A 25,126-nucleotide genomic window follows, 5' to 3' on the forward strand; every position below is an offset into this window, starting at 1 on the left:
GAAGTCAAGCAGGATGTCATGACATTATATTGTGACAATTTAAGTGCCATCAACATTACCAAAAACCCCATTCAACATAGCAGAACCAAGCACATAGATATCAAACATCATTTCATCAGAGAATTGGTTGAGGATAAAATTGTCACATTGGAACATGTATCCACGGAGAAACAATTGGCAGACATTTTTACAATGCCTTTAGATGCTGCTACATTGACAAATTGAGAGGAAATCTTGGGATTTGCCTCTTCGAAGGAGCATAGCAATAAAGGCCCCTGTTTGGTCTAACGGCTAGTTTTCTCGTAACTACCATTAACTGCCGTTATGACATCATCACCACGGTTGCTTCTCTTTCACTCATCTGCTATATAATCATCACCAACGGCCACATTCCAGTCTTACATCAAATTGAGATCTTTGCTCCAGTAACCTCTGTTTTTCTCTACTCAACATTCTTGTTCATTTTTCTGAATTTGTTCTTTTTACGCAATCACTGCATCATGTCTCAAGTCTCCGGCAAGAAAGAAACTGTGAAAGGCAAGATTGAGAAGACTTCTGGAGGAGTCAAGGTAATGGGATTGAAAGCAAGTTCCTCCGCTCAATCCAAGAAGGTTGTTGGCAACAAGTCTCGTGCATCCATTGAGAAACATCTTGACACCACTCTGCGATTGGTGAGCCCGATGTCAAGACATCTGCCCTTCCATCAGATGACTCTTGCTCTGATGAATCTGCAAAGAAAATCTCTCCAGATGTTTCTTCATCCTCCAAAGACTCTGATTCAGAGAGTGCAGACACCAAGGAAGTCTCTTCAGAAGAGTCGTCCAAAGCCCTTCCAACGGTTCTGGAGATTTCTGATGATGACGACTTAGATGAAGTTCCATTGGCAAGTGTGGCTGATAGATTGCTGAAAAGAAAAAGGGTTCCTGTTGAAGAAACCCCTTCTGTTCAAAAGAAGAAAGTCAATTCCACTCCTGTCTCTTACAAATCAAGACAAGTAGATGTGACAGTGAAAGGCAAGCAAAAGGCTGTGGAGTCTTCTGGCAAGAGAGTTAAGAAGACTACTGAGAAGAAGAAGAAAGTTTCCAGGGTGGACTTGGAATCTGATTCAGATGTAGAAGCCGATGTCCTGGACATCACGGCTTCTGGGAAGAAGAAATTCTCTGGTAAGCGTGTTCCTCAGGATGTTCCCTCTGTTCCTCTTGATAATGTCTCCTTTCATGCTGCTGAGAATGCTCTCAAGTGGAAGTTTGTGTACCAGCGTCGAATTGCAAAAGAGAGGGAAATTGGTTTTGATGTTTTGGAATGCAAGGAGATTATTGCTCATATCACAAGGGCTGGTCTGAGAAAGACTGTTCTGGATATTGGTAAGTGTTGGTAATCCTGAAAGTCCTGAATTCAGGAAAGTTTTTGTGCGCGGAAAATGTGTGCATTTCTCCCCTGCTATAATCAATCAAGCGCTAGGAAGGAGTGTGGTTGAGTTTGTTGAAGAAGAGCTGTCTTTGGACAATGTTGCTGAGGAATTGACTGCAGGGAAGGTGAAGAAATGGCCTTCTAAGAAGTTACTGTCTCCGGGGTTTTCAAGTGTGAAGTATGCTATTCTCAACAGGATTGGAGTGGTAAATTGGATTCCCTCTAATCATACTTCTGGTGTCTCTGCTATATTAGCCAAACTCATTTACCGCATAGGGACTGAGATACATTTTGATTTTGGCTCTTTTGTGTTTACTCAAACCCTGAAGCATGCTGAGACTTGTGCAGTGAAGCTTCCTGTCTCTTTTCCATCACTTCTGACTACTATCATACTGAAACAACATCCTCATGTTCTTGGTGTGAATGATGTGTCCTTTCCCAGGGGAAATCCTATTACCTTGGATCATCACTTATTCTTGGAACCTCATGTCCTGGACATTGATCTGCCATCCAATAGGACATCTGTGCCTGTTTCTATGTCAGCTTCTGGAACAAAGAGTGTTCTTTCTGAATTGGAAGATATTTCTAAGGAATTGCAAGAAACCATCAGGGCTGCTGCTGCAAGGAAGCTTAAGGTGGATGCGTTGATTCAAAGTCTCAAGGAGGAAGCTGGTCAAGAGGGTGAGTTTGCAGCTGCTGCTGAGAAGGAAGGATCTGCAGATAATGAAGAGGAGCACTCTTCTTCTTCTGATGTTTAGTACTTGTCCTCGTAGTTGTACTAGTTGACTCTTATTTGGTTGTGCTTTGATTCTTTCCATCTTTGCCAAATTTGTGCTAAAAAGGGGGAGTAGTGTTGTTGTTGTGTTCGTTGGTTTGGTATTCTGGTTCTGTTCTGTAATATTCATGAAGACTTATTCAAGACCGGTTATGTACTAGTTCTTCAAGCTGTTTGTTCACGTACTGGTCCTGTTCAAGTATTATTTGGTGTGTTAGGTTGTGTGTGTGTTGCTATGCATATGGTATTTATACTTCAAGCAGTGGGTTGTCATAGGGGGAGTAGTGTTGTTTGTTGTCATACATTTTGTTAAAAACAACCTGATGTCCTAGCCGATGTTGTGACATCTGCGTTTGTGAAGGCCAGGACATTTGACCTGACTGGCGTGCAATGTGGGTCCCTTTTGTTATTAGTTTAGAGGATGTGATTTGTTATTACTTGAGATTCAAGTAACTTTTTAAAGGGAGATATACGCGGGTTGTTTATTGTTGGAACAAATCAGTGATTGGAGGTTTGTTTCTATTCTTAAGTTGTTAATCACTCATATCATTGATGAGCAATATTTTACCCATTTTATATAGCCGTAATTTGTCATTATTAATGATTATTCATAATTAATTGACCTTGCTTGACAGAGATTTCTATTATTTGGTCTAATTACGTTTATTCTTATTTTCAGGTTTTATTTGACATCAAGGGCATTTTGGAGATTTGCGGAATGAAGATTTGATTGTGCTGGAGTAAAGATTGTATTTTAGGAAATATTAGGATTTAATTTCGGAATAAATTAAGTTTGATATCTTTCAGATTCAAACTTATTTAGGTTGTTATTTTAAAACTCTATCTTTAGGATTTGTTAGGATTTGATTTTGATATCTTTTAGGATTTGATTTTGATTTTGATTAGGATTTGTGATCTCAGCTCCTATTTAAGGGTTTGTGCTGAGAGAAACCTTTTACCTTCTACATTATTATTTTATGCAATTTCGAATTTCAGTAATTATTAGAGTTCTGCTAGGGTTTATGCTTTTAATCCCTAGTCTCTTCTCCAATATAATTGTTGATTTCGCCCCATCCATGGAAGGCTAATTTCCTTCGAACGAATTCCTTTGCAAAGTATATCGCGCTCTTGAGGTATAGTGCTTAATAGAATTCAACTGATTAGTTTTCTTCATCTCTAATTCTGGCTTAGGTTTGCTTAATTCCTTAGGTTCACGAATTAGAAGATGATGTATGTTCGCTTAGTTCATATTAGGGCGTAAAGGATTCTTAATCGCTTAGTTTAGGAATCTGTGAATTAGTTATCGCTTAGTTAATTAATTCTCACGAACTAGGAAACTAATAACAAGAATTGATCTTTAGATACCCGTGATTGAGCAGCGATATACTGAACAAAGGGATTCGTCCGTCTTTACTTATCATATTAATCTGTTTTTACTTTCTGCTAATCTTTCGAACTGAATCACAAACCCCCCCAGTGTGTGTGCGTTTAGGGTTCTTAATATTGATTCTGCGTCGAACGATAATCCTTGGGAAACGACCTAGGAGTCACTTCCTAGTTTACTACAGTTTTCTAATTTAATTATTTGTATCGGGTACGGCCTCGATCAAATTTGGCGCCGTTGCCGGGGATTATCGTCCTTGCCAAAGGTTCAATAGAGTTAGTATTAGCATTAGTATTATTAGTATTATTAGTAGTATTAACAAGTTCGATCTCTGACGCAGGTACTGTGAAGGTAAGGATTAGTGATTTTTGAAGGATAATTAGGCTGTAACTTCAAACGGCCATATCTTTTGCTCCAGAACTCGAAATTCAACATATTATATATGTTTTTGGGGTAGAAAAAAAATTCCAATCCATCTGTGACCGCTACGCTGTGAGATCGATTCTTAAAAACGCAAAAAGAGGCCTTCCGCCAAAAGTTTTTTTTAGGGGTTTGAAAAAAAAAAAAAAATTACTTTCATTCTTATTCTATTTGGGATACTTAGTGTTGCATGACTAGGGCAAATCCTGGGTTTTTGCATCCATTTATTTCTGAAATAGATCGAGAATTTCATAGGTTAATTAGAGCACGTAGAGCTTTTGTTACTGATTCTCATTCAAGTGATTCTGATTCTGACCTTGATTTTGATTCTGATTTTGTTGCAGTTTTTGATAACATGGCTGAAGAAGGACCGTGAGAAAGAACATTAAGGGAGCTGGCTGCACCTGATTTCACCTACGAAAGGTTGTGTATCCAGTATCCTGAGGATGTACCATGTGTACTCAAAACTGGACTAATCCATTTATTGCCTAAGTTTGGTGGTCTTGCAGGTGAAGATCCTCATATGCATATCAAGGAGTTTCGTACTGTCATATCCACCATGAAGCCTCCTGAAGTTGACAAAGATCATATCTGTTTGAAGGCTTTTCCTCATTCCCTTCAGGGAACTGCAAAGACTTGGTTGTATAACCTGCCTCCTTCATCCATTGCAAGCTGGGACGACCTGAAAAGAAAGTTTCTTGAGAAGTTCTTCCCTGCCTCTAGGACAACTTCAATCAGAAAAGACATCTCAGGAATCAGGCAGCTACATGGAGAGACTCTACATGAATACTGGGAAAGATTCAAGACACTATGTGTGAGCTGCCCCCATCACCAGATTTCCGAGCAGCTCCTAGTTCAGTATTTCTATGAGGGTTTGCTCAACATGGAGAGACATCTCATTGATGCTGCTTGTGGAGGTGCATTGAATGACATGACTCCTACTGAAGCCAGGCAGTTGTTTGAGAAGATGGCTGCTAATTCTCAGCAGTTTCAAACAAGGAGTAATGATGCTGTTAAAACTGTTAATGAGATTGGGACAGATCCAAGGATGGACAAGCTTGAGAAGAGGGTGGAAACCATTGCCAGCTTGGTTACTCAATTGGCCATGAACCAGAATAAACCTTCACAACAGGCAAAGGTTTGTGGCATTTGCACTAAAGACCATAATACTGATGTTTGTCCTTCTCTGCAGGAACCTACGGATGAGAATCCTAAAGCATATGCTGCCAACAATTTCAATAATCGACCTCAGCAAAATTATGATCTGTCATCTAACAGATATAATCCTGGCTGGAGAAATCATCCAAATCTTAGATGGTCTGATCAGTCACAACCTAGACCATATGTTCCTCCTCTAATGCAACAACAGGCTAACAACCCTGCTGCACCACCGCAATCTAAAGAATCTTCATTGGAGGATATGTTGAAGCAGATGACAGCCCAAAACATACAGTTCCAACAAGTTACCAGATCCTCCATTCAGAATCTGACCACCCAGATAGGACAGATGGCTATGTAACACCCCGATTTCGGTGGCGTCACTTTAGTAACCAAAAGTAAACTTAATGCGGAAAAACGTGAAATATTTTTTTTTCGATAATAACTAAGACAAGACTGAATTAAATAAAACCCAACAATAACAATAATCAGAACTAATATACAATATATAAACAGCCCCCGCTGTAGTAGTAACCTCGTCACGAGTAAACCTCCAGTGACGGAAAGAAAAGTGTAACGCCCGAAGGCAAAGGGTACAATCCACAAGAAAGGTCAAGTGTCCGCAACACCATCCCTCAAAACTGAGAATAAGCTGGCCCATCGGCCTGAAGCAAGACCTCCTAAGTCCAACCAACTCTCTGTGATTCTCGTAAAGAACCACACAAAAAGCTATAGGTGGGAAACTACCCTGTCCCCAAAGAAAACAAATGATGTTCAGAGCTAAGACTCTACTCCTACACTAATCCCATCTCGAGGAGCTCACACCAGCACTAAAACCTACATGCTAGCATGATCGTCGCCCGAATCTGAATCCAGAACGACCTAGTCTATGTACACCATCCGTCCTCCTCTCGCTACCGCGATACGCTCCAGTTCCCGCATCTCAACCCTAGTTCCTCCCGAAGGATGAACCATCATGAATCAGCCCGCCAAAGACATCTGACAAAGGGCGTTTGTTCGCCAAAGCACACACAGAAGACGCGAGGGTCAACTCCAAAGAATTATGTAAATAGTAGCACCAATAAATATAAATAAGATAATAGCCACTTAGGCTTATAACTAGGGATAACATCCTAGGGTTGCATATTTCCACAAAGAATATAACGACTGTAAATCACAGTTAACATGCATCAAGTAGAACTAACAAGTATCAAAACACACTCATCAACTATGTCAGTATGCATGTTGCATGAAATGATATGCAGGTTAACCCAGTCAACCAATATGCAATCCGGAACGGATGGACATCAACGGATCAGCCCTTCACCAGCCACGGTGGTGCCATTTCGGCCCGCGTGCCTCTTACACCACACAAAGGTAGTCAGATCAGCCGTAACCCGTAGGTCTGCCATTTCGGTCTGCTACAAGAGACGTTTACAAACGCTCTTTCACGGAAATCCGGGTCTTATGACCATTTTGGAATCCGACGAGGTCCAGAGTACGTCCTGTGTTAATACCCCATTAATGTTGCATGAATGCAGGATGATTAGTCAACCAACGTCTCCGATCTCACTCGACACGTCGCCACGTGTTCTAGGTAAATTAAAGTTTCTAAAAGTTTACCCTAAGGTAAAGTCGATTCTGCGACAAAATACAATAATCATAAAATGAGTGCAACCACTCACGATGACTCTTCGGGTCATCAATGCTCTCACGAAGTCTCACGCTTCAGTGAAGTTTCATGCTCTCACAAGGTCTCACGCCTCAGTGGAGTTCCATGCTTTCCACAAGGTCTCACGCCTCAGTGGAGTATCCCGCATTCACAAGGTCTCACGCCTCAGTGAAGCTTCATGCTGTTCACGAGGTCTCACGCCTCAGTGAAGGTCCATGCTTTCCACAAGGTCTCACGCCTCAGTGGAGTATCACGCATTCACAAGGTCTCACGCCTCAGTGAAGCTTCTCGGCTCATCCCTTGGATGGCTAACAAACTGCTCAACGAGCGAAGGAGTACCAACATACTCAGAACTTACCAAACTCCTCAACACTTGGATCCGACGACACTCCTCGTTTTTCCAAAACTATGACTTGACTTCCAATGCCTTCCTTCGAGGTTGTTATCATTACTTAAAGATTTTGAGGTTATTTAAGGTCTTATGAATTTTCTTTATAAAATAGATTCCATTTTGTCTTATCGCAAGTCTTATACATTTGCAGGATCTCCCAATCCCAAGTCGCTTCCAGAGGATGTCTCGATCCACTAAACAAAATTAAGGCCCGAACCTCGTTCGTCCTATCAAACTTTCTCAAAACTCTCAAAATAAAATCGGCATGACCTGCCCGCTATTCTCACCATTCAGAATCTCAGATTCCAGTACAGAGCATATTTAAATCATCACAATCAACAACATGTCATATATCAATAAATCGCATCATAAACACTTAGCACTTAGCATATAAAGCATGCACCACACATCCTAGATTACCCACATAGCACATAGCATGTAAGACAATCTCAAAAACATTCAGTAGATGAATCATCTACATTGTCAGCCGAAGCCTCAGAAAACATTTTCCAATCACACACAATTCCAGTGCATAAACAGTAAACAATGTCGAAACATCGACCCTAAGCATTAACTAGAGATTCAGTGAGACGCCCTCACCTGCAGATTCTCCAGGATTATCTTCTAACTCTTCCTCACAAGCAAAGCGTTGCTCCTCAGGAAATTCCTCAAAAGTTCCTTTAAAGCAAAGTCACAGAAATACTATCAGAATCTATCGAGAACTAAGCTATCGATACTTACTAAGGTTACTCGAAGTAATCTATACTCTAAGGTACGATAATCTAGCGCGAAAGACAAGTTTGAAAAGGAAATTTTCCTCCTCCCCCTTAATAGGGCTCGGCCACTTTAGGTAATTATGGGGCTCGATTTTTCTTCGATCAAACTTGGTTCCTATGCTATCATTAGCCGTAACTAAGGGTATTCTGAACTCGGAAAAATTATCGGATCGAAAACTGTCGCAGGGGTATTTTGGTCATGATTTTTAACTTAGAAATTTCAAAACTGAAATCCCAAAAACCAAATTTTGCAGGGACGTTACTAACGACGTTTATGACAACTAATCCTACTAACACTAAGCTAAGGCGATAGTTTTTAGCCTAAAGGTTGAAGCTTTACCTCAAAAACTCCAAAAATGGGTATTTAATGCTAAAATTGATTCCGGCGGAATTCCGGCGACATAACGGAAAATCTAATCCGGCAGAAGTGATCTTGGGCACATATAGAAGAGGTTTAGAATCAGAAATGAAAGATTCAGGATAGTTTTGCAAAAACCCATAAACTATCCGCTCAGAAAACTCTACAGAAAAGCTATGGAAAAAGCAATCAGAGGTAAGGATTAGCGACTATACCTCGAAACCTTGAAGCAGCAACTGATTAATCAACGATCAAGCAAGAGATGAAGAAAAACTCTTCTTCCTTCCTCTTCAATGGAGCTCGCGGGTTTGGGAGAGAAATGGAGGAGTTCTTGTAAATTTTCTCACCTTTCTTGCTATATGTAGAAGATGGAAATTCGCGGCGAAATGAAAGTTTCGCGAATCTGATTTTTTCCGGCGTCATTCTTCATGAATTCTAAGATATGTTTTGGCGAAAGAATTCCAAAACTAAAATGAGGTCTCCTTATATTTTTGGCAACAAATGCATAGTCGGTGTAAAACTATTTTACCCGATAAGTTGCTTTTTGCATCGAATGTCGGAATAGAAAACTTCCTTCGGAAGAAAGATTGAAATCATCAAGAGAAATGGGTGTACGCGTGTGGAATATTCATTTGAAGCTCTGAATAGAAAAAGTCTTCATTGTCGAGAAATTCTAGGGTTTTGAAATACCAGGGTTTCGGTTTCGGCAAACTTCCGATGATTGGAATCGGACGTGCGTAGATCCTAGAGTTTCGCCTCGAAACGGTTGTGATATATGGAAAAAGAGAAGTTCTAACATTTCTCTGAAGATTTTTGGAATTAACTTCCGTCGTGCCTAAAAGTGAAAATTAGCTATATACTAGGGTTTCTGACCTAGGTTAAGCGTATAACGATCGTGCTATAACTTAAATCGACTTCGATAAAATCCTTTGACTTTTCCTGAACTTTCTCCTTCATAAATATATTTCCTTTAATAAACTTTTGTTCAGGTTTCCCTTCTCAATACGTCAAACCTAATCGTGAATGGAAATCTCTTCCACTTATTCTAAGCTTAAAAACTTGGGTCTTACAGGCTACTTCAATAAACCAGCTACAGTCCCAGAATTCTGATAAGCTGCCCTCTCAGACGGTTGTGAATCCAAGAAATGTGAGCGCCATCACCTTACGGTCGGGGAAGCAAATTGATGCAGATCATGGACCAGAGCCAGAGCCTGAACCTGAAAAGGAGACAAAGACCACTGCCACAAGAACCTTCCAAGTACAACCACCTTCCATTCCTCTTCCATTCCCTCCGAAAGCTATGCCAAGCAAGAAGAAGGAAGAGGTAGATAAGGGAATCTTGGAGATATTCAAGAAAGTGGAGGTGAACATACCTCTACTTGATGCACTCAAGCAAATTCCAAGATATGCAAAGTTTCTGAAAGAATTATGCACTCAGAAAAGGAAGCTGAAAGGAAATGAAAGAGTTCGCATGGGGAGAAACGTTTCTGCAATCATAGGTAAAGCTGGTAAACCTGCCCCTGTTTCTGATGTTCCTGAAAAGTGTGAGGATCCAGGTACGTTTTCTGTTCCTTGTGTCATAGGTGATACTAAATTTGAAAATGCCATGCTAGATCTAGGAGCTTCAATTAATGTGATGCCTATGTCTATTTTTAAATCACTTTCACTTGGACCTTTGAAACCTACGGGTGTTGTCATCCAATTAGCAAATAGGAGCACGACACACCCTGCTGGTTGGGTAGAGGATGTTTTGGTTAGGGTTGGTGAACTTGTTTTCCCTGCTGATTTTTATGTGCTTGAAATGGAAAAAGGATCTTCCCGTAATACAGTTCCTATCATTTTGGGGAGACCATTTTTAAAGACAGCCCGAACCAAGATAAATGTTTATGCTGGTACACTGACTATGGAATTCGGTGATATTGTGGTTAGGATAAACATTTTTGATGCTATGAAACATCCACCTGAAGACTTTTCTGTGTTTCATATTGATTTGCTTGATGAACTGCTTGATGATATGCTTGATGAACATGAATCTGATTTCCTACATGATTCTGATTATCCTTCACTAACTGGGTCATACACTTGTCATACATGTACTGCTACTGAAATGTGTGATTCTTGCATTGATCAATTTTTGGACACTGTTGTTGTTGACTCAGATGTTAAGAAATCTGATTGTACTAACCCAGTTGTTGAAGTGCAGGCTGCAGAAACTGTATCTGCTAGTTTGGTTCCATCTGTTTTGCAGGCACCCGTATTGGAGCTTAAGCCCTTACCAGATAACCTCAAGTATGCCTACTTGGAGGATGATAAGAAGCTCCCTGTCATTGTTTCCTCAACCCTTCATGAAAATCAAGAGGAAAAGTTGCTGCAAGTACTGAAGAAGCACAAGAAAGCTATTGGTTGGACCTTAGCTGACATTCCTGGTATTAGTCCATCCATGTGCATGCATAGAATACTCTTGGAAGAAGGAGCGAAGCCAGTGAGACAACCACAAAGGAGACTCAACCCAGTGATACTTGATGTTGTGAAGAAGGAGATCACCAAGCTTCTGCAAGCTGGAATTATATATTCGATCTCTGACAGCCCTTGGGTGAGCCCAGTTCAAGTGGTCCCTAAGAAGACAGGACTTACCGTTGTGAAGAATGAGAGGAACGAGCTTATCCCTACTCGAGTGCAAAACAGTAGGAGAGTCTGCATTGATTATAGGAGGCTCAATCAAGCAACTAGAAAGGATCACTTTCCTTTGCCCTTCATTGATCAAATGCTTGAGCGCTTAGCAGGTAAAAGTCACTACTGTTTTCTTGATGGTTTTTCTGGGTACTTTCAAATTCACATTGCTCCTGAGGACCAAGAAAAGACCACATTCACTTGTCCCTTTGGCACTTTTGCCTATAGGAGGATGCCCTTTGGCCTATGCAATGCCCCTGGTACATTCCAGCGGTGCATGGTAAGTATTTTCAGTGATTTCTTAGAGAGTTGCATCGAGGTATTTATGGATGATTTCACTGTTTACGGATCTTCATTTGATACATGTTTAGATAATCTGGATAAAGTTTTGCACAGGTGCATTGAAACTAACCTTGTTTTGAATTATGAGAAGTGTCATTTTATGGTAGAGCAAGGCATAGTTCTAGGTCATGTGATTTCTAACAAAGGCATAGAGGTGGATCCTGCCAAGATAGATGTTATTTCACATTTGCCTTACCCCTCTTGCGTGCGAGAGGTGCGTTCTTTTCTTGGCCATGCAGGTTTTTATCGCAGGTTCATTCAGGATTTCAGCAAGAGAGCCCTTCCTCTTTCTAACTTGCTGCAGAAGGAAGTGGCGTTTGATTTTGATGAGAAATGCAGAGAGGCGTTCGATTGCCTCAAGAAAGCCTTGACCACCACTCCTATCATTCAGGCACCGGATTGGACAGCCCCTTTTGAGCTCATGTGTGATGCCTCTAATTACGCACTGGGTGCTGTCCTTGCTCAAAAAGTGGATAAGTTACCTAGGGTAATATATTATGCTTCCAGAACTTTAGATTCTGCACAAGCGAATAACACAACCACTGAAAAAAAACTTCTAGCTATTGTGTTTGCTCTAGATAAATTCAGATCATATTTGCTAGGTTCTAGGATTATTGTTTATACTGACCATGCAGCTCTAAAGTTCCCGTTGAAGAAGGCTGAATCAAAACCTAGGTTGATCCGATGGATGCTCTTGCTCCAAGAGTTTGACTTGGAGATTAGAGATAGAAGTGGAGCACAGAATTTGGTGGCCGATCACTTGAGTCGGATAGAGAGGGATGCTGATACTCTTCCCATTAGAGATGACTTTCCGGATGAGCGGCTCTTTAATATTTCAGTTTCATTTCCAGCACCCTGGTTTGCTAATATTGTTAATTATTTAGTTGCTTATGTTTTTCCACCATTTGCTTCTAGAGCTCAGATTGCTAAGCTCAAGAGTGATGCTAAATATTATGGTTGGGATGACCCCTATTTGTGGAAGTTTTGTACTAACCAGGTTATTAGGAGGTGCATTCCAGATCATGAGATTGAGTCAGTCCTTCAGTTTTTCCATGCTTCTGCAGTGGGCGGTCACTTTGGACCCCAAAGGACAGCACGCAAGGTGCTTGATTCTGGATTTTACTGGCCCACCATCTTCAAAGATGCGTCAAGGATTTGCAGCACTTGTGAGCCATGTCAGAGAGCAGGCGGTACCATTTCTTGGAGAAAAGAGATGCCTCAACAGTCCATGCTGTTTTGTGAGGTCTTTGATGTCTGGGGTATCGATTTTATGGGTCCTTTTCCTATTTCTTTTGGTTTTTATTATATTTTGCTTGCTGTTGATTATGTTTCTAAATGGGTAGAAGCTAAGGCCACCCGGACTAATGATTCTCGAGTTGTTGTGGATTTTGTTAGGTCAAACATCTTTTGCAGGTTTGGCATTCCTAGAGCAATCATTAGTGACCAAGGCACCCACTTCTGCAATAGGTCCATGCAAGCTCTTCTCAAGAAATATGGGGTTGTTCATAGAATTTCCACACCATACCATCCTCAAACAAATGGGCAAGCTGAGAATTCCAACAGAGAGATAAAGAGGATCTTGGAGAAGACTGTCCAGCCTAACAGGAAGGATTGGAGCAATAGACTTGAGGATGCTCTGTGGGCCCATCGTACTGCTTACAAAGCACCCATCGGAATGTCCCCTTACCGCGTTGTTTTTGGTAAGGCATGTCATCTCCCTGTTGAGATAGAGCATCGTGCTTATTGGGCTGTGAAGACTTGCAACTTGGCTCTTGATCAAGCTGGTGGCGAAAGGAAGCTTCAATTGAGTGAGTTAGATGAGATCCGCTTGGAAGCCTATGAGAACTCTAAGTTCTACAAAGAGAAGACCAAAATATTCCATGATAGCTTGATTTCCAGAAAAGACTTTTTGGTTGGACAACAAGTGTTGTTGTATAACTCTAGGCTTGGCCTAATGAGTGGTAAGCTTCGTTCTAAGTGGATTGGTCCTTTTGTTGTTACTAATGTGTTTCCTTATGGTACTGTAGAGATCAAAAGTGAATCCACAGATAAGAGCTTCAAAGTTAATGGTCATCGCCTCAAGCATTTCCTCACTAATCCTTCTCTTGTGGATGCTACCATGGACGATGTTTCCTTGGTTGTTTCCACCCTCCGCCCGCCATGAATCAGGGAGTTTTCTTTCTCCTTCTTTACTTTTATTGCACTTGTTCAATTCCATATTTGTTATGCTTCATTGGGACAATGTGTAGTTTAAGTGTGGGGGGGAGATTACCGTAGGTAGAATATTTAGTTTTTGAATAAATTAGGTTGATCCATGCTTTCTTTGAATTCTTAGGTCTTGTTTAGATTATGGGCATTTTCTTTCTTTGAACTGAGTCATGATATCTTGTGATGTGAATCCATGCGTTCTTGTTGTCAAGTTACTTTTGAAAATTGAGGGGTTGAAATAATTATGATAGACTTAATTCCCCAGTGAGAGTTTTTGAGCCTTAACTGTAGGTGGTCAACTGTATGCCATCTCTAAAATTTTTTTTGTGTGATTGCACTCTTGATTACTTGCACTCTAGAACTTGACTTGACGCTTGTTTCTACTTGGTACTCACATGCACATATTGAGGTGATTTTAGGCATTTTCTTCTTTTAATTAATAAGCCACTAGCCATATAAGCCTACCTTGAATGAATTATCCTTTGATAGCCACTTTGAGCCTTTTTACCCTTCTTTTCTTTAGCTCATTACAAGCTTATAAGTGAAAAACCATGATTGACCTAATCTTAGGGAATTTTGGAGCTTTGGAATTGTTTTGGGAGTAAGTACTAAGTGGGTAAGGGTGCATTGTTCTTTAATTCTTCCAATTCTCGGTTATGCTTGGTTGGTTGTTGTAAATAGTATGGTGGTGCTGTTTTTCTTACTAGTTTTGTTATTCAGTAAAAAAAAAAAAAAAAACGGAAAAAAAAGAAAAAAAAGAAAAGGAAAAAAAAGAGAAGGCCAAGAAAAAAAATGAATGAAAGGATAAAGAATGAAAAGTTGAAGTGTGGAATTGGAGGAAGAATTGCAAATCTTATGCTTTGAAATTGGGTTGATATTGACTTACTTTTTACTTATTCCCCACTGCTCCTCTATTTCCTAAGGTTTTAGCTACTTATCCCATATTTTATCCTACCTTGTCCTTGGCCGCATTACAACCTTTAAAAGTCCTTTTTGATCCTTATGTGCATGTGTTTTTCATTGTTGATGTTAGCGTCTTGTCAAGCCTATGGTAGTGTTTGTTCTCATGAAGTGCCTTGAGCGTAAACACAAACCTTAAACACTTGAGTGTAAACACTTTGAGAGCATAACTTGTGAGGTTCTATCATCTTTGTTCTCACCTCTTGGTTTGATTGGTTACCTTACATGCTTGGATGTTTGGATGATATTCATGGATTTCTTGTCTCTTTGATTCTTCAATTGATTTTGCCCATTTCTCTACATTTCCTAGGATTCATTGTTAAGTATGTGATCTTTTAGGTTATTGCATGATTCACTTCCAGTTACAAATTGGTTTTCATGTTCTTAATTCTTTATTTTGCCCAGGAGTGCAAAAGGCTAAGTGTGGGGGTATTTGATGAGCAATATTTTACCCATTTTATATAGCCTTAATTTGTCATTATTAATGATTATTCATAATTAATTGACCTTGCTTGACAGAGATTTCTATTATTTGGTCTAATTACGTTTATTCTTATTTTCAGGTTTTATTTGACATCAAGGGCATTTTGGAGATTTGCGGAATGAAGATTTGATTGTGCTGGAGTGAAGATTGTATTTTAGGAAATATTAGGATTTAATTTCGGAATAAATTAAGTTTGATATTTTTCAGATTCAAACTTATTTAGGTTGTTATTTTAAAACTCTATCTTTAGGATTTGTTAGGATTTGATTTTGATATCTTTTAGGATTTGATTTTGATTTTGATTAGGATTTGTGATCTCAGCTCCTATTTAAGGGTTTGTGCTGAGAGAAACCTTTTACCTTCTACATTATTATTTTATGCAATTTCGAATTTCAGTAATTATTAGAGTTCTGCTAGGGTTTATGCTTTTAATCCCTAGTCTCTTCTCCAATATAATTGTTGATTTCGCCCCATCCATGGATGGCTAATTTCCTTCGAACGAATTCCTTTGCAAAGTATATCGCGCTCTTGAGGTATAGTGCTTAATAGAATTCAACTGATTAGTTTTCTTCATCTCTAATTCTGGCTTAGGTTTGCTTAATTCCTTAGGTTCACGAATTAGAAGATGATGTATGTTCGCTTAGTTCATATTAGGGCGTAAAGGATTCTTAATCGCTTAGTTTAGGAATCTGTGAATTAGTTATCGCTTAGTTAATTAATTCTCACGAACTAGGAAACTAATAACAAGAATTGATCTTTAGATACCCGTGATTGAGCAGCGATATACTGAACAAAGGGATTCGTCCGTCTTTACTTATCATATTAATCTGTTTTTACTTTCTGCTAATCTTTCGAACTGAATCACAAACCCCCCCAGTGTGTGTGCGTTTAGGGTTCTTAATATTGAATCTGCGTCGAACGATAATCCTTGGGAAACGACCTAGGAGTCACTTCCTAGTTTACTACAGTTTTCTAATTTAATTATTTGTATCGGGTACGGCCTCGATCAATCATATCGTGAAAGATTCTGTGCTGACATGAGTTGGATGAGAGTTGTTCTTCAGCCCAAGAAACCCTAGTGCCGCCTATGCTGAAGTATAAAAGGACAAAGAACGGAAGCTTGAATGCAGACAGAGAAATATATTAAAGAATGAGTGTTTTTGGAGAGTGTAAGTTGTTCTTTGTCATTGTTATTTGTGAACAAGTCTTGCTCATTGATTCTATAAAGTAAGACCTTGTTCTGTGTTGCGTTTGAGTGTCAAACAAACTTTGTGTTATTGTTGTTACCAATCACTGAGGCAGTGATTGAGGAAAAGTGAGACGGGCTCTCATACTTAGGCTGTGGTTCTAAGTAGAAGACCACTGGGTAGATTAGGTTAAGAACAATGAACTTGATGTGTTCATGTGTGTCTGTAACACCTAGATCTTGAGATAGTGGAATTCCTTTTCTTTGGGCGAAAGCTAACCAGACGTAGGTGAAGTTTCACCGAACTGGGTTAACAACTTGCTGTGTCTTGTTCCTTTTATTTGTACTTGTGTTAGTGTGTTTTCAGTCATATTGTTCTAAACAATTGTCCCAGCATCGTGCAGGACATCTGTTCTAAGGGATCTCGAATTTCAATCGAGTTAGTAAATCACCCTGACATAAACAGATAAATGAAGGAATAAATGAATAATTAAATGAGTGAAGGATAGTTAAGCGGGCAAGGCGGGCGGCCCGCTACTTATCTTCGCATTTTGTTCGTCGTCGTTTAGCACGTGTTTTCAGTGCTAGCCTCCCAGTTTTGCGTGAGTAATTTTTCGATAGTGTGCTACGTGTAACTAGGACTTTCGCTCGGTATTTTACCGAGGCTTTTGTTCGCACCAATATTTCCCGTAAGAGCAGGTGCGGCCCCTCCAGCCTTATTAGGTGGGGACTTACAGTTGGTCGGGGCCTAATGGCCATATGAGTTTACCCGAGACTTTTGGCCTAGTTAAAAATGCTTCCCGCATTTCGGGAAGACTCGACTCGCCCATATTTCGGGGAGGTTCTTTGGATAAAGAGCTTATTCGCGCACACCGCCAACGGGTGGCGGCGGGAAGCTCATCCGCACGCGTCGCCTGCAGGGGCTACGGTCAGCGCCGGACTTTCCAGAGCGATCCCAGGACATCAAGGTCGTGTTGGGATCGCCACCTTCAGGGAATTTTTCCCACCAGGCTGCCGTCTCAGTTCGATAGTTAGGAGTATTGCTAAGAATGTCCTTTTGTATTTGATTTGTTTAAATTTTACATCAAGGGATGCCTCGTTAAAATACTCCCGTGTCGGAGAAAAAGAATGCATCTTTATTTTAGTCCTTGCTTTTTGATCTCCTTTTCAATCAAAGTATTACTCCCAGCATCCTGTCATCCTCGCCCTCTTTGCCTTTCCTGCCGTGGCGAGGGATCTGTCCCTGTCCTTCCTCGCGATTGGCGGGCCGAGCTGACTTCGTTGGTCTTCCACCCACATCGCTTAGTTGCTCGGCCTTTCTTTTGTTACCCCTTCCTTCTGCTCTTTTCTTTCCTTCATTCCCGGTCTGATGATGAATTTCTCCCTTTCCTGCTTTCCGAGGGGGCCAGACAAATGCAGGCGGCTCCCCGTAAACGGTTCCTCTTTTCCCCCAATTGAAGAGGTCAAGGTTGTCTTCTACTAGTTCACTCAGGCGTTGTTCTTGTTCCTTGGTGAGTCTGGGCTCGATTGCCAGTATTCCTCTGCTGGTAGCGTTCATGTCCCAGCTCTTGCCGCACAACTCATTATCTTTTTGAGCGTAAAGCCTGCCTTCCCCTACTTTGCCGGATTCTTCGCCCTGATTCTTCCCCTTCCTTCCGTTACCGTCGCTTTGGCTCTGTGCTCCTAAACGCTCTTGTTCGCCTTCACTGCCTTCCGATGTCCCAATCTCGTGGCACATGTGTCCGTCGCTAGCTCCCTTCCTGCCATACAGGTTAAGGCAATGGCTATGGCACTTCCTTGCCCCCTTTTGGTCTACTGCCAGCTTTCCTATCCTTCCGCAAAGTAGGGGATACTTTACCGCAAGGTGGGCCGTAGATATCACTTCATGGAGGCGATTTAAGGTACCTCGCCCTATGATGACGTTATAAGCTGCCGCAACTCACAGGACCAAACATTTTATCCTCAAGAGCTCGGCGTCCTCGCCTACTCCGAAAACTGTATCCAACTCTACGTAGCCACGTACCGGAACTTGCTTCCTGGAGAAACCTACCAAACTTCCTGTGTATGGCTTTAAATCCTTGTCCGTCAGCCCCATCTATCTGAACGCATCCTCATAGATTATATCGGCCGAGCTGCCCTGGTCTAATAGCACCCTCTGTACATTGAAACCTTTTATTTACAGCATTACTACTAACGGATCGTCTGTGTGGGCCTTGATTCCCTTGAAGTCCGCGGTCGACATCACTATGTCTGGGTGTGTGTAACACCCCGATTTCGGTGGCGTGACTTTAGTAACCAAAAAGAAACTTAATGCGGAATAACGTGAATATATTTTTTTTTTGATAAAAGAATGACAAACTAAGATTGAAAGGAAATAAACTCGACAACGAAAGATAACAGAACTAATATACAATAATAATCACAGCCCCCCGCTGTAAGTAGCAAACCACGTCACGAGTAAACCTCCAGTGACGAGAAGTAAGAAAAGTAACGCCCGTAGGCAAGAAGTACAAACCAAAAGAAAGGTCAAGTGTTCGCAACACTATCCCTAAAAAATGAGAATAAGTTAGCCCAAACGGCCTAAAACCAGACCCCCTAGCCCAACCAACTCTCTGTGATTTCCGTAGAGAAACCACACAAAAAGCTATCGGCGGGAAACTACCCTGTTCCCAAAAGAACCATAACGGTCAGAGCTAAGACTCTACTCCTACACTAATCCTATCTCGAGGAGCTCACGCCAACACTAAAACCTACATGCTAGCATGGTCGTCGTCCGAATCTGAATCCAAAACGACCAAGTCTCTGTACACCATCTGTCCTCCTCTCGCAACCGCGATGCGCTCCTGTTCCAGCATCTCAACCCTAGTTCCCCTCGAAGGGTGAACCATTGTGAATCAGTCCGCCATGGAAATCTGACAAAGGGCGTAGTCCGCTAAAGCACACACAGAAGACGCGAGGGTCAACTCCAAAGAATTATGTAATTAATAAAACCAATAGGTATAGATAAGGAGTAGCCACTTTGGCTTATAAGTTAGAGATAGCATCCTAGGGTTGCATATTCCACAATGAATATAAACGACAGTAATAACAAATAGCATGCATCAAATAGAATTAACAAGTATCAAACACACTCAGCAACTAAGTCAGTATGCATGTTGCATGAAATGCAAATGCCGGTTAACCCAGTTAACCAAATGCATTTCGGAAGGATGGACATCAACGGATCAGCCCTAGCACCAGCCATGGTGGGACCATTTCGGCCCGCGTGCCTCTTACACCACACAAAGGTAGCCAGATCAGCATAAAACCCGAAGGCCTGCCATTTCGGTCTGCTACTAAGAGTCGCCTAATAGCGCTCTTACGCGGAAATCCGGGTCTTATGACCATTTTGGAATCCACCGAGGTCCGAAGTCCGTCTCGTGTTAATACCTCATTAATGGTGCATGAATGCGAAATGATTAGCCAAACAACGTCTCCGACCTCACTCGACACGTCGCCACGTGTTCTAGCTAACTTAATGTCTCTAAAAGCTTACCCTAAGGTAAAGTCGATTCTGCGACAAAAGACACTTCTTTACAACAACACATTCTCTCATGATGATCTCCAAATCATCCGACTCATCTCCATCCGATGGTCAAAACTGCTCAACGAGCAAGAGTATCAACGTACTCGGAAACTACCTGTTTCCCGGCTTATCTCTCAGATAGCCTAACCACACAACTGCTCCCAGAGCACAAGAGTACCAACATACTCAAAACTTATAATTTTTCTCAACACTTGGATCCGACGACACTTCTCGTTTTCCAAAACTAAGATTTGAACCCTAAGCTTTCCTTCGAGATTATTATCATTACTTAAAGATTTAGAGGTTGTTTAATGTCTTATGAGTTTTCCTTACAAAATAGATTTCCATTTAGTCTGATTGCAAATCTTATGAGTTTTCAACATCCCATAATCCCAAATAACTCCCAGAGAATGTCTCGATCCACTATAACCATAACAAGGCCCGAATCTTCGTTCGTCCTATCAAACTTTCCCCAAAATCTCAAAATAAAATCGGCATGACCTGCCCGTTATTCTCACTCCTCAGTACCACAGATATAAGTGAAAAACATGGTTAAATCAGCACAGTCAACAAACATGTCATATATCAACACATCCTAGAATAACCACGTAGCACTTAGCAAATAAAGCATACATCACACATCCTAAATTACCCACTTAGCACGTACCACGTAATTCAATCTCAAAAACAGTCAGTAGATGAATCATCTACATTGTCAGCCGAAGCCTCAGAAAACATTTTTCCAGTCAAACACAAACAAGTGCATAAACAGTAAATCAAGTCGAAAGCATCGACACTTAAGCATTAACTAAGGATTCAGTGAGTAGCCCTCACCTGTAGATTCTCCAGGATTCTCTTCGAAAGTTCCTTCACAATGAGCTCCTTGATCTTCAGGAAATTCTTCAAAAGAACATTTAGAGTAAAACCACAGAATTCCATCAAAAACTATCAGAAACTCAGTAATCAATACTCTCTAAGGTTACACGAAGTAGTATATACTCCGAGGTACGATAATCTAGCGGGAAAGGACAAGTTTTTGAAACAAGAATTTTCTTCCTCCCCCCTAGGGTGCTCGGCCACTATTGGTTTTTAGGTGGGTCGATTTTTCTTCGATCAAACTTGGTTCCTAGGTTATTATTAGTCGTAACTAAGGGTATTCTAAACTCGGAAAAATTATCGGATCGAAAACTGTCGCAGGGGTATTTTGGTCAACATTTTTAGCTCAGAATTTCAAAACTGAAATTTCGAAAAGCAAATTGGATGGGGACGTCACCAACGACGTTTATGACAACTAATCCTACTAGCACTAAGCTAAGGCAATAGTTTTCAGCCCAAAGGACGAAGCTTTGCCCCAAAATGGGTATTTTAAGCAGAATTGAAACTCGACGGTAGTTTTTCGAGAATCGGCGCGGTATTATTCGCTAAACATGCTCTTGGGCACGTAGGGAAGATGTTTAGATAGAAAAATGAAGTTATCTGGATAGTTTTTCAAAAACCTCAAAACTAGGAGCACAGAAAGACATAATGAAAAGCTACGGAAAAGACGATCAGAGGTAAGGATTAGCGACTATACCTCGATACCTTCAAGTAGCAACTGTTGAATCAACGATCAAGCAAGAAATGAAGAAAATCTTCTCTTCTCCCTCCTCTAGCAAACTCGCGGCCTCTTGGGAAGAAAATGGGTAAGTTTTGTGATTTTTTTCTCATTTTCATGCTATATATAGAGGTTGGAAAAACACGGGAAAATGAAAGTTTCGCGATTCCGATTTTTCCGGCTTCATTCTCCGTGAATTCTAAGATAGGTTTTGGCGACATAATTCCAAAACTCAAAAGAGGTTTCCTTGTATTTTAGGTGACTAATGCAAAGTCGGTGTAAAACTATTTTACCCAATAAGTTACTTTTTGCATTGAATGTCGGAAGAGAAAACTTCCTTCTGAAGAAAGATTGAAATCATCAAGAGAAATGGGTGTGCGCGTGTGGAATCTTCATTTGAAGCTCCGAATAGAAAAAGTCTTCATCGTCGGTTGATTCTAGGGTTCTTGATCAGGGTTCTAGTTTCGGCAAACTTCCGAGGATTGGAATCGGACGTTCGTAGATCCTAGGGTTTCGCCTCGAAACGATTGTCGTATAAGGAATAAGAGAAGTTCTAACATTTCTCTGAAGATTTTTGGAATTAATTTCCATCGTGACTTTAAGTGTAAACTAGCTATTTGCTAGGGTTTCTGCCCTAGGTTTAAGCGTATATCGATCGTGTTATACCTTTTATCGATTTTGATGAAATCCTTAGACTTTTCCTGAACTTTCTCCTTCACAAATTTATTTCATTTGGTAAACTCTTGTTTAGGTTTTCCCTTCACGATACATCAACCCTAATCGTGAATAGGATTTTATTCACTTGGTATAAACTTAAAAACTTGGGTCTTACATTACTACCCTCCAAAAAGAAAGTTTCGACCTCGAAACTTAAGGGTCAGTAAAAAGTTCTGGATATTGTTCTTGAATCTTCTCTTTCAGCTCCCATGTCGCATCACCGGTGTCTTTGTTCCATATGACCTTCACTAACTCGATCTCTTTTCCCCTCAACTGTTTTATCCTGGTGTCACCAATGCTAATTGGCGGTGTCTCGAAAGACAGATCATCCTTCAGCTCAATGTCATCCAGTTCGATAACATGTGTCGGATCCGCAATATATTTCCTCAGTTGTGACACGTGGAATACGTCTTGAATGTTCGATAGAAATGGAGGTAGTGCAATCTGATAAGCGACTGGTCCTATTCGACGAGTGATCTGATAAGGTCCAATAAACTTCGGCGTAAGCTTCTTTGACTTTATTGCTCGACCAACTCCCGTAGTCTGAGTAACTCTCAGAAATACATGGTCTCCTTCTTCGAATTCCAGAGTTCTGCGCCTTTGATCTGCATAACTCTTCTGTCTACTCTGAGAAGTCTTCATCTTTTCCCTGATCTGCTTGATCTTCTCGGTTGTCTGTTGCAGAAGTTCTGGTCCTACTAACAGATTTTCTCCATTTTGATACCAACACAACGGTGTTCTACACTTGCGGCCATACCAAGCCTCATACGGTGCCATACCTATGCTCGTATGAAAACTATTGTTGTATGTGAACTCAATCAATGGCAATAAGTTATCCCAACTGCCCTTGTTGTCTACCACGCAAGCTCGTAGCAAATCCTCCAATGATTGGATAGTTCTCTCAGTTTGTCCATCAGTCTGTGGATGATAAGCAGAACTTAGTCTTAGCCTCGTTCCCAACGCCTCCTGAAGAGCTCCCCAAAAATGTGAAGTAAATTTTGGGTCTCGATCGGAAACAATACTGGTCGGTATTCCATGGAGTCGTACAATCTCAGCTATATATATCTCTAATAGTTTCTCCACATTGTACGTAGTCCTCACAGGTACGAAATGAGCCGACTTAGTCAATCGATCCACTATTACCCAAATAGAATCATATCCCTTTTGAGTTCTTGGCAAAGCCACGACGAAATCCATCGATATGCTATCCCATTTCCATTCTGGTACATCCAAGCTTTGTAGCATACCTAAAGATTTCTGATTTTCCACCTTTGCTTTCTGACATGTCAAACATGCAGCTACATACTCAGCCACTTGTCTTTTCATTCCTGGCCACCAAAAATTTACCTTCAAGTCCTGATACATCTTTTTCATTCCATGATGAATGCTCAACTTGCTCTTGTGACCTTCATCCATAATCAACCTCCTCAAGTCAGGGTTGTTAGGTACGCAAACTCTATCCTTACACCGCAGGATATTGTCATTTCCTACCTTGAATTCCGGGTCCTTACCCTGAATTACCAAGTTCCTTTTCCCGAGCAGAAACTCATCTTGTAACTGTTGGTCTCGGATTTCTTCCATCAATCCATTGGCAATTCTGATCATCCCAAACTTCAGTTCTCCCTCGGTTAATCTCACATCCAAGCTCAAATCTCTAAATTGTTCCAGCAATTGCAGCTCTTTAACCATCATTGACGAGATGTGCATCTTCCTGCTCAAGGCATCAGTAACAACGTTAGCCTTTCCAGGATGATATTGTAGAGTAAACTCGTAATCTTTGAGAAATTCCATCCAGCGTCTTTGTCTCATGTTCAGCTCCTTCTGCTCGAACAGGTACTTCAAGCTCTTATGATCACTGAATATGGTGAAATTGCATCCATATAAGTGATGTCTCCAAATCTTCAGCGCAAATACGATGGCAGCTAGCTCTAAGTCATGAGTTGGATAATTCTTTTCATGAACCTTCAGTTGCCTTGAAGCATAAGCAACTACCTTCCGATGTTGCATCAGCACACATCTCAAACCTTGATGCGAAGCATCACAATACACTTCATACGGTTCCTCTGGTTGTGGTAAGACGAGTACATGTGACGTCGTCAACCGTTCCTTCATCGTCTGGAAACTAGTTTCGCACGCTTAGGTCCATGCACAAGGTTGATCCTTCCTCGTAAGTTGAGTCAAAGGTTCAACAATCTTGGCGAAATTTTCGATGAAGCGACGATAATATCCCGCCAAACCAACGAAACTCCTGATCTCAGTCACTGTCTTTGGTCGTTCCCATGACAATACGGTCTCTACCTTTGCTGGGTCCACAGCTATGCCCTCCTTAGAGATCACATGGCCTAAGAATTTTACTTCTTCGAGCCAAAATTCGCACTTAGAAGGGTTGGCGTACAACTCCTTCTCCCTCAGCACTTGTAAGACTTGTCGCAAGTGCCCCTCATGGTCCTCAGCATTCTTTGAGTAGATCAGAATATCGTCGATAAACACCACTACGAACCGATCTAAGAATGTATGGAAAGTCCTGTTCATGTAATCCATGAATATGGCAGGTGCGTTTGTCACCCCAAATGGCATCACTAAATACTCATAGTGTCCATAACGGGTTCTGAATGCCGTCTTCTGGATATCCTCAGTCTTGACTCTGATTTGATGATAACCCGACTTCAGATCGATCTTTGAGAATATCGCCGCTCCTCGCAGTTGATCCATCAAATCATCAATTCTAGGTAACGGATACCTATTCTTGACGGTTACCTTGTTCAGTTGTCGGTAGTCGACACATAATCTAGATCTCCCGTCCTTCTTCTTCACCAATAAGACTGGCGCTCCCCAAGGTGAAACGCTTGGTCGGATGAATCCCTTCGACAGAAGATCCTCTAGTTGGGACTTCAATTCCACTAATTCCGCAGGTGCCATACGATATGGTGCAATCGAAATCGGCCCTGTTCCCGGTACGATGTCGATAGCAAACTCAGTGTCGCGTACAGGCGGCAATCCAGGTACATCGCCAGGAAAAACATCCGTGAAGTCTCTCACCACTGGAATATTGTCAA

General features: G+C 41.1%; 2 protein-coding genes across 2 annotated transcripts; both read left to right on the top strand.

Annotated features, from left to right (window-relative positions):
- The first annotated feature begins 500 nt into the window (after positions 1-500).
- Positions 501-2,168, top strand: LOC130736461 (uncharacterized). The gene is made up of 3 exons (XM_057588294.1): positions 501-671; positions 737-1,364; positions 1,462-2,168. The coding sequence occupies exons 1-3, from the start codon at positions 501-503 to the stop codon at positions 2,166-2,168; spliced, it is 1,506 nt and encodes a 501-aa protein (XP_057444277.1).
- Positions 2,169-4,179: 2,011 nt separating this feature from the next.
- On the top strand, positions 4,180-13,520 carry LOC130736467 (uncharacterized). The gene is made up of 7 exons (XM_057588299.1): positions 4,180-4,361; positions 4,413-5,306; positions 5,382-5,451; positions 9,417-10,708; positions 11,135-11,410; positions 11,966-12,035; positions 12,417-13,520. The coding sequence occupies exons 1-7, from the start codon at positions 4,180-4,182 to the stop codon at positions 13,518-13,520; spliced, it is 3,888 nt and encodes a 1,295-aa protein (XP_057444282.1).
- Positions 13,521-25,126: the final 11,606 nt, after the last annotated feature.

The sequence above is a fragment of the Lotus japonicus genome, chromosome 1, assembly GCF_012489685.1.
Source record: "Lotus japonicus ecotype B-129 chromosome 1, LjGifu_v1.2".
Classification (NCBI taxonomy): Eukaryota; Viridiplantae; Streptophyta; class Magnoliopsida; order Fabales; family Fabaceae; genus Lotus; species Lotus japonicus.

Coding starts and splice junctions, on each gene's coding strand:
- LOC130736461 (XM_057588294.1), top strand. CDS start 501: ATGTCTCAAGTCTCCGGCAAGAAAGAAACTGTGAAAGGCAAGATTGAG. Junction 672..736: donor TTGACACCACTCTGCGATTG/GTGAGCCCGATG, acceptor GAATCTGCAAAG/AAAATCTCTCCAGATGTTTC. Junction 1,365..1,461: donor AAAGACTGTTCTGGATATTG/GTAAGTGTTGGT, acceptor ATCAAGCGCTAG/GAAGGAGTGTGGTTGAGTTT.
- LOC130736467 (XM_057588299.1), top strand. CDS start 4,180: ATGACTAGGGCAAATCCTGGGTTTTTGCATCCATTTATTTCTGAAATA. Junction 4,362..4,412: donor AACATGGCTGAAGAAGGACC/GTGAGAAAGAAC, acceptor CACCTACGAAAG/GTTGTGTATCCAGTATCCTG. Junction 10,709..11,134: donor CATGAAAATCAAGAGGAAAA/GTTGCTGCAAGT, acceptor AGCAGGTAAAAG/TCACTACTGTTTTCTTGATG.